This window comes from Colletes gigas, unplaced genomic scaffold (assembly GCF_013123115.1).
Source record: "Colletes gigas isolate AHSC1104 unplaced genomic scaffold, ASM1312311v1 Colletes_gigas_Sc00008, whole genome shotgun sequence".
NCBI classification, from domain to species: domain Eukaryota; kingdom Metazoa; phylum Arthropoda; class Insecta; order Hymenoptera; family Colletidae; genus Colletes; species Colletes gigas.
Window position 1 is genome coordinate 8408439 of NW_025106637.1, and position 10138 is coordinate 8418576.

The 10138-nt window shown below is 41.6% G+C and overlaps 1 protein-coding gene across 2 annotated transcripts; it reads left to right on the forward strand.

Annotated features, from left to right (window-relative positions):
• The first annotated feature begins 1753 nt into the window (after positions 1-1753).
• LOC122396769 (transcription factor AP-1) lies at positions 1754-8545 on the forward strand. 2 transcript variants are annotated; one of them, XM_043395426.1, is made up of 2 exons: positions 1754-6468; positions 6651-8545. In XM_043395426.1, the coding sequence occupies exon 1, from the start codon at positions 2434-2436 to the stop codon at positions 3244-3246; it is 813 nt and encodes a 270-aa protein (XP_043251361.1). In that variant the 5' UTR covers positions 1754-2433; the 3' UTR covers positions 3247-6468; positions 6651-8545. The 2 variants fall into 2 exon arrangements, with proteins under 2 accessions (XP_043251361.1, XP_043251362.1); XM_043395427.1 differs by having other exon boundaries at positions 1754-5619; positions 6000-8545.
• The last annotated feature ends 1593 nt before the right edge of the window (positions 8546-10138 follow it).

Below are 10138 nucleotides of genomic sequence, written 5' to 3' on the forward strand. Positions count from 1 at the left end.
GTTGACAATTTGGGGGAAACAAGCTTTCTGAAATGTATGATGTTTTTTTAAAACTTAAAACAGGATTGTCTTATCATTTTTATCGCGTACAAGCTTGCGGCTTTTCCTTCAAATTATGCAATTTTGTGCAAAGCGATTAACTTAAAGTAAAAGTAAACAAATTTTGTTTAAAAATAAATGAATAAACGAGTGCGATATGGTTTGTCAATTAGCGAGCTAATTTGCTACTGTAAATTAATTGAACCGCTACCTGGTGGCAATCGCAATGTGTGGGTGTATACACGCAAAAGTTTCTGTTGCTAAATGTTTAAACTTGAGGTCAGCGACTAATTTGCGTAACAGATATACGTTACGAGACTGTTTTCGCATTGGTATTTTCCTGTTTTTTGTTTTATTTCTATTCAAGAAATGATTATAAAAAAGTATTAAAAAATATTTTAGTAATATAGTATAGTAGGTCAAATCGTGTAATAATATATACAAACAAAATAACAATATTGCATTACGATGTAACATCTTACTTTTCTCTGTTGATTTATTACAATTCAGAAAGTTCACTTGCCCTTTTGTCCAAGCTATGAAATATTAAAGGACAAATACGAGTATTGGACATAGTAAACAAAGTCATAATTCATTAGCATTTACAAAAGATGTTTTTGGGTTATAGCTGATTCCACGTATAATTGGTAAACACATTACCTGAAGATTAATGAGGGACGATGCACGCGGAAGCAAACATTTTACCTGAGTCAACCGGACGAATACGTAGCTGAGACAAACAACAAAATTATCTCCTTTCGTAAGTAGCACTCATTTTATTGATTTTCAATATTTAAACAAGCGTCGAATTTTCTACAAGATTTCAATTAAAGATTATTGATATCGTATTGTAAAATTCCAACGAACCATCATCAATTAAGATCGTGGAACACTTTACCCAAGATGCAAGCAGTCAATTACAAGCATCATGCAGTGAATGCGAGATAGCGCGAAACAATCATGATTTGTGTATTGACTTTATAGCTCGTTGATACGGATTTATGTAATGGATGTTGGCATTAGCATGTTTGCATGCGCAAGTATATTTTCAGTTTGGATATTAAAACAGACTGGCGGATTTATTAATTTTTTTATTAATAAATTATAATTTCCCCTTATAGAAACGTAAAAATAAACAATTGTTAAACGAGAAGGGAATATCGAATCGGTATATAAACTACGATGTTTTGAAACATGTAACGCGAAACGAGGTGGTTTCACAGCACGCGCTATGAAAATGTAAAAACACCAATGGACGTGGGAGTAGAACGGTGAATTTAAAAAAAAAAAAAGAACAACTGCGCATTAACGTGCTGCAATTCAGAACAACATATTAAATCTCAAACAGTGTGCACGACAGTGATATTTTAAAAAATTCAGTGCTTAATAGCGGTGATATTATTTATGCCCATCATAGAGTGCCGTTATTATCAGGGCTCGAAAATAACAAGCGAATTTCAACAAGTAAAAGTTGTCGCCTCTTTAACGCGCGCACCGGCGTTCAAACTCTCCCTCTATGGGAACAACGTTGCGTCAATGCGCATGCGTTAGCCATTTCCTAGTAGTGCCGATTGTCCGGCCAATGGGAGTCGGCCAGTGACGACACTGTCAGCCAATCGAACGTCGCGTCGGTGGCGACGAAGCTATTTTTAGTGGACGTGAGTCACGGGATATAAGGCAGTACATTTAGTTGGGTGTTCACAAGTTGTCGAGACATCGTGCCGTACGGCTGAACGATATCCGTGTTCAACGTTACGGTTGCAGACTGTTCTAGAGGTGCACACGCGCAGAACATCACGTTTGTCGGATTGCGTGCTGTGAGTCATTGTTGTGTTGACAGTTGAACCAGGTCGGTCCTCGTGTCACCATCGGCCGCTGAAACAGAAGCAGACGGACGACTCTCGCATTTCTCGCGGCGCGTATCGGAGTCGCGTAGTAGGTGGACGAAACACACCTTTTGCGTCTTAACTTTCGGGCCGATATCGTGAGGCGCGATAACATACGCCGTGAGTGGTGTCGCAAACGGACGGACGTGGTGATACGTGATCGTTGTCTCGAGTGTAGATCGAGAAGATCGCATCTGGTGACGGGAAACTGACGATCCCAGGGAGACCGTGACTAAAAAGAACCGTCAGTGAGTTTCCAAGTCGAACTGCACGGTTATGTAATGACGGTGAAAAAGTAAAACGAGTGTGTTCGGTGGAAAAAACGGACGTTCGCGGACGAAACTTGTGCGATCGATCATCGAACGCAACCGATCATCGCGTTCTACGACTACGTGCGACGAGCGACGGCGGAGTCAGCAGTGAACTGCTCCAGTAGCGCGACTATACTTTCGCACGCTAGACAAGTATCAAAACTTTCGATTGGCACGCAATCAGTTCTGCGGCATCGATGGTGCGGAGTTCGACGATGGAGCCGACGTTCTACGAGGACACGAGCGTCTACGTCGCCGTGAATCGCGAGAACAACGTGGGCCAGCTGAAGCGTAATCTCACGCTAGACCTGAATGGATGTCAGAGACAAGGCCCGCAAGCGAAGAGGCCGCGACTGGGGCCCCTGCCACCGGCGCTGAACAACATGTCACCTATTTTGAGCTCGCCGGATTTGAACATGCTGAAGCTGGGATCCCCCGAGCTGGAGAAGTTCATAATCTCTCAACAAGAGACCCTCGTGACGAATTTACCAACGCCTACGCAGATTCTGTTCCCGAAGGCGGTCACCGAAGCCCAAGAACTGTACGCTCGCGGTTTCGTGGACGCTCTGAACGAGCTCCACCATTCGGATAGCTCTCAAGAGCCGGGTAGCATCCACGGAGCGACGTATACAACTTTGGAACCACCGAGCAGCGTACAGAGCACGGAATCCTCGGTGAGCCAGGGTCTGATACAGATCAAAGACGAGCCGCAAACGGTGCCCAGCGTGTCGAGTTCCCCGCCAATGTCCCCGATCGACATGGAGAATCAGGAAAGGATCAAGCTGGAGAGGAAACGTCAGAGGAACCGCGTGGCGGCGTCCAAATGCCGCAAGCGCAAGCTCGAGCGAATCTCCAGGCTCGAGGACAAGGTTAAGCTGCTCAAGGGCGAGAACACCGAGCTCAGCGCCATGGTGCACAGGCTAAAGGAGCACGTGTGCCGATTGAAGGAGCAGGTGATGGACCACGTGCATTCGGGTTGCCAGATCATGGCCGTGTCCGGTCAATTCTGAGCCGACGGACCGGACGAGACTCTTTGATGTGTGTTTCGTCTGGTGACTGGCCGTGCGGCTTCCGTGAATGTGGTGACGTTCTCTCGGCCGGGAGAAGCTTCCACGGATGAACCACCGACGGAACGTCGCCGTCGACCGTTTTCTTTGTTGTTTCTATGGAGCAAGGGGACGGTGGAAGTGTTACGGCGGTGATAGGAAGGGAGTGCCTTGGTGTGCCGCGCGGGGGACATACGTGCTTTCCGAAGGGACACGGTACGACGATGAGATTAATATCATCTGCATCTCTGCGTGTGGCTTGGTGGTGGCTGTACGCACGTGAAACGCGCTGCACGAACGCTCGCAGCTCCACGTACGGGGGCGCGGTGAAGGGGGAGAGCGTGCTTGGTTTGATACAGTGCGCCACGAAAAGGAGCGATGGAGTCGCGGCGGCGATGGAGAGAAAAAAGGAGAGTGGGTGGGACTTGACGGAGAAGAAAGAGAGGGACCTCACGGTGCGCGGCCATTTTGGAGAACCGCGAGTACTGGCGGGAGATTCGAATCTCCCTTGCGCCAAGAAATGTTCCATTTTAACTCTGTTCGCCGAGGGAAACTCAAATTAACGTCGACGGTCTATCAAGGCCAGCCTTGTTTTCGTTCTTTCATAACACTTTGTTCTACTACGCGAATCTTTCCTTCGCCGGGGAATAAATATCTCTTTGCATTGTTTGTATTCGATCCACGGAGATTTGTGATCGGTTTCGCGTAATTTTCTGTAACGAGAGCGATCCACTAGCATGTAAAATCCAATTATCGTCGTTACCGCGCAATCTTCCGAATCGCTTTTCGTTTCTCTTGTTAGGAGTTTCGATTCTCGATGCGATCGGGAAACGATCCTCGCTTGGTCCGGGATTTCGTGGCAATTCGCGATCGGAAATACATACGTCTTTTTGGCAAACTTTTTTATACTCTCGCGACGCGAACTTTAGGAGCGATCGCGACCGCTGTTTTTCCTTCACTTTGAATAACGATTGATTTTATTCAAACGAAGCAAGCTTCTTTCGATGATACGTAGGATGTACATAACGCTAATATACGTATTCACGCGCAGAGTAACAATTAATAGCCTGTAAGGTTCGTTTTGGGAGGGACGAATGTGTCGAACGTAACGCGAAGAGGCGAAATGAATAACGAAAAAGGAAAATTTTATATTGCTTTCTACGATCGGAATCTTTGGTGCGTAAGCGCGAATCGTGACACGAATGCTAATCGTTAGGTAAACACGGTGCTGTAAAAAATTTACTCGAAATAGACGCGTTAAATGTAACGTTTGCGATCCATTTTCGTTTTCGTTTTAATAGAACAACGCGAGCTTACGGGATTCTTCGATACTTTCGACCGACGATTTCTCGACCTCGTAACCCCAATTTTTTCAGAGTACTACCATTGTTTTAAGGCTGTACAAATAGAATAGGTGACGGGAGCAGTTGCCGGCGTTGAAATCACCGTCATAGATCATCTTCTTATCGCGTTTGAATGCGACGTACCGATCCATTATCGACTCGTGGTCGTAAAATATTTTTAACAAAGATAGTTTAAACCTTTGGATGTTGTGGACGCGTTTACGGAACGTTCGTATTGATAAATCTGAAGGGTTACATTTTCTTTACACAGTACGTTGCATTCGAACCGCAGCTTTTCGCGAGAAAGCCCCGACAATCTTTTCGTTTTAGCTTTTAAGCCGGAGACTGGTGTGTAACGAGTTGCGTTCGAGTCGGTTCCTCGACATCTCCGTGTGTCTTGGGGCCTCTTTTGTTTCGTCATATGTGCATCTAGTCTTGTCCAGTATGCCCTCGTAAATTATGCGCGACGCGTGCTCACGCGCGGATCTGCGTAAAATATACACACAAGTGCACATGCTTCGATTGTGTTATCACGCGCGGCGACGACGCTCTGCAATTTGAAAAAGGATACGTCGCGAACGTCGATCATTCGCGGGAATGGAGAGGAAAGAACGTCGTGAAGTTCTAGCTTGGTTGAGTTTTCTTTGATCCGTCGAGAGCCACGTGGTAACAGAATCGCGCAGCGTTACCGTTGTGCCATTACGTAAGGAATCCCCGATGGAAAAAAAGGAGGTTTTCCCTCGGAGTGTCGCAACACTTCATGCCCGTTCGATGGCAAAGATAACTAGTTTGCGGCGATTCGATGAACAATAACGTTCTCAAGCGACTCGGGGATAGAAATGTTCGATTCTGAATCGATTTACTAGAAAAATCGAACCTGACGATGTTCGTATCGACACTGTTCTTTGTAACAGTGACTTTTTAATTCTCTTTGCGATAGAAACTAATATTTTACCTGCAGTTTCTACATTTCTCTTATTCGATGTTAGAACATGTATAGAAAATTATAAGTGTCGTTGCCAGACAATACAATATTAATTGTAGCAAGTCGGTCTCGAGCGTTTATTTTTAAAATCAGGCAATTTTTTGTTAATGTTTTTCTTTGTAATGCCACAAGTATAAACATGCAGTTCTAGCAAAAAAATTTCAAATCATATCTAATCAATTTAGAATATGCACATAAAATTACAGGTATCGTTACCAGACAATACAATATTAATTGTAGCAAGTCGGTCTCGAGCGTTTATTTTTAAAATCAGGCAATTTTTTGTTAATGTTTTCCTATGTAATGCCACAGGTATAAACATACAGTTCTAGCCAAAAAAATTTCAAATCATATCTAATCAATTTAGAGCATGCATATAAAATTGCAAGTGTCGTTACCAGACAATACAATATTAATTGTAGCAAGTCGGTCTCGAGCGTTTATTTTTAAAATCAGGCAATTTTTTGTTAATGTTTTCCTATGTAATGCCACAGGTATAAACATACAGTTCTAGCCAAAAAAATTTCAAATCATATCTAATCAATTTAGAGCATGCATATAAAATTGCAAGTGTCGTTACCAGACAATACAATATTAATTGTAGCAAGTCGGTCTCGAGTGTATATTTTAAAAATCAGGCAATTTTTTGTTAATGTTTTCCTATGTAATGCCACAGGTATAAACATACAGTTCTAGCCAAAAAAATTTCAAATCATATCTAATCAATTTAGAGCATGTATATCAAATTACAAGTATCGTTACCAGACAATACAATATTAATTGTAGCAAGTCGGTCTCGAGTGTATATTTTAAAAATCAGGCAATTTTTTGTTAATGTTTTCCTTTGTAATGCCACAGGTATAAACATGCAGTTCTAGCCAAAAAAATTTCAAATCATACCTAATCAATTTAGAACATGTATATCAAATTACAAGTATCGTTACCAGACAATACAATATTAATTGTAGCAAGTCGGTCTCGAGTGTATATTTTAAAAATCAGGCAATTTTTTGTTAATGTTTTCCTTTGTAATGCCACAGGTATAAACTTGCAGTTCTAGCAAAAAAATTTCAAATCATGTTGCTAGTAAAAGGACTCCAAATTGGTTTTGGTCGCTTTTATTCAGTCGATTGCACGATCGATCGAGAATCGAACATCTCTAACAACAGCCGAGCAATCGTGGTATCTTCGTTGTGTGCACGACGAAAGTGACGGTTTGCGGAATCTCGTGACTATTGCAATCCCGTCGAATCGCCTCGATTTTTCGTTACGTAGCTTGTTACGTAAACACTCAGGTTCGAAGACTCTGAATTCACGGTGCGTGCGACCGATAACGTGTCGCGAATAGTCGTCGGAGTCCGGTTTTCCTTTGCGTTTCGCGGCTCGTTTTCGTCGTAGAAGAAAGGTACCCCGGACGATTGCTCGTCCCCCGGAACGAATAACTACGAAAAGCAGATATTCCACGAATCGTTGCGATGCTCCGGCGTTCCGTTGGTCACGAACCCGTTCAGCACGAGGTATAGATTTTAATCGTAAGCGGCGTACAATAGGCGAATTCGAGAGACTCGCCCATCGGGAGACTGCAATTCGAAAAAGGAAAAGAAATTCATTTATATTTTTACGATACACGTATTATATCACGGGGTCGTTGGAACAGTTCTCTTGTTTCTATCTCTAGCGCGCGAACGAAACAAGTTTTAGCCGCGAAAGATTTCAGTCGTTCTCTTTTTTTTTTTTGTTTTTCATCCGGGTCGAAGAGAAACTCCCAAACGCCAGCAATGAAATTTCCAACCTCTGTTCCCCTGCGCCTTCGTGACTTTCACAACAGAAACGGGCAGAATTTTTATTCACTGTACAAGCTCGTAATTTTTATTGAACAAACAACGGATATCAAAACGTTATTCGAATATATCACTTGTACGGTGTCGTGAATTTTGCCCGTGTCTGCTTTCATGCGCGACTTTCGGCACACACAACTTGACAATTTTAACCTGTAATTTATTTCTCGTATTAAGTTAAGCGTGCGCTGTTTTCTCTTGCGTCGTTCTTTTATATTTTTTCCTTTCTTTTGTTTTCAAATTTATTTGTAACGATCACCGTCGCTGGCGAGTACAGCGTTCCCACGACGAGCCGCCCTAGGAATTATAGCGTTTGGCGTCGGCTCTCGGTCAGGCGGAAAGGAGCCAGCGGGGATTTTTCGGATGTTTGCACGTTGTTGTTAGCCCGGCGGTCTCCTTTTCGCCGCCTCGTGCCACACGATGTGTTTTGCGACGGAGACTCCTCGACGTAGCGGAAAAAAGAAAATTCAAGAGTCCCGAGGGACGTTCGTTCGCGAAATCGGCCATCACGTATTGCGTGCCTTTTTAACGAAGTAATAGAAACACCGCCAAGTAGGCGATTACGAGGACTTCTCGTTGTCACGGTTCATTCTCCCTTTCCCTGACTCTGTTTCCTTTTGAAACGAACAAATTGTGCACGGGGGGCCTCGAAAGAACGCCGAACGTACTTTAAAACTCGGACTCTTTTTAGCGGCTGAGACGACGGCGAACGAAAAGTGATCGAGCTTTCGTTGGTTGCGATCAAACGAATAGAAAAAGTATAAATGCCGGTTTGGAAACGAGCGAGAAAAGCGGCGGCACAAAAAACGTATGAAAGTAAAGAAAACCACATGTGATTTAGTCTGTAAGTGAAATCCCCATTAGAGTATATATATATATATATATATACACACACGTATATATGTACTCTATATAGTTGGCACAGTGATAACGAAACGACGATAAGCGCAGCATATATAGAGTTATATATAACACTATACATGAGAGTAAATATTGCTATTATAATGTAATATTATATATATATGTATATATACGAGTATATACATATGTGTATATATATATACATATGTATGTATTGTCTACCGACGAGAGCGGAAGAATCTTTTTTTACGAATAATTTTATTTTTGAATGAAATACGATGAAAAATAAAATTTCATTATATTGAACGTACAGCAACGGGTGTTCTTTTCGAACCATTCCTCCCCTTCAACCCCTTTCCGTATATAGTGATCAACAATTTTATTAATTCGATTTTTAATCATATTCCTGAAACGACTCAATTTTTTGCTCATCGTTTTTACAATTTTCAATTATTACTGTTTCTGGTAGCCTCTAACCTAACTTAGAAATTGCAATTACTCCTTCACTGCCTTTTAAATTGTTTATCGGGAAGTATTTGACGTTGAAAGGTTATTTATCGATGAAGGTTTAATATTATTGGTATTAATTCTTGGCAAGGAATGTGATTATTATTTAGTAATAGAAGAAACTATACATATTTATTTATCCACGTTTCAAGTAGTTTATTATTTATTACTTTGTGCGTAGTTTGTGTTACTGTATGTGTACTTATGCGTGCTAGCTATTTTAAACCCATAAAATTTCTATGCGTAGAATATTTAATTTAGAAACGTAGTGGTTCTCTGTAATGGTGAATTTTTCTTTGAAGAGGACAAACTTGTTGCCAAGACGCAAAGAAGTACGCAGTAATTCGCTTTATATAGTTTCTCGTGTTACAAAAGAGTACTCGTGTACTTTGTTTAGTTTACTGTTGTTTATGATTTAGTCAATTGCATGGTAATATTAAAAAGATCGAGGCATTCAGGGTCCATTGACATCTCGTTCTCTCCGTGCATGTTTTATCAAATTTTAGATAATTGTATACACCTCCAGGAATTTTTAGTTTGCAGTACAGTAAAGTCTCTTAGTACCTTTTTCGGTCCTAAAATTTGATTATTCATTTTTTTCTTTACGGAATCGTCCAAAAAGATTAATTCGGATTTCTTCTATTTATTTCGAAAATACGATTTTAAACGTGTTTGGATTGAAAATCTACCCCATAAAGCGTCGAAACACACTCCGTACAACCGAGGGGAGAAACCGGAATTCCAGCTTCAACTCGCATCTCATCGTGCGCCGCGTTAATTATAGCAATTGGCTAATTGGCTCAATTGGGAAAGTTCTTGGTACGAATTAAGATCGACGCAACGGCGATCGTAAATTTTTATAAGTCGTTTAATAGTCGATTCGACGGTTCGTTTCGGATCGTCTATTTCTCGGGATCGGAAACACACCAGATCGTCTGTAAATCTTAGTAAATAGCGAAGATCGTTATCGAACTTGATACTTCCTAGTTTCCTAGTTCGCTTTCCAAGACATTTGCGAAATTGGTTTGGCCGTTCGTGAGATAGTATCTAAAGTGACTCATTTAGGGGCATCGTTATTAACGGGCACTGTCAACGCCAGTGTATACGTATGTGGTGTTCAAAATGTAACTATGAAAGTAATGAAACTTCCTCAACATCTTACTCGTCATTTTTTAATTTAATTATTTAGAAGCTTAAAAGAAAAATTGTTTTTCTTCTTCAGAAATGGTATGGTCCATGGAAGTAATCTCGTAATTTTTCCTAATACACGCTTCTAAAATTGTAAATAATACTACTTTAATTAGGACTGCTGTAAATTAATA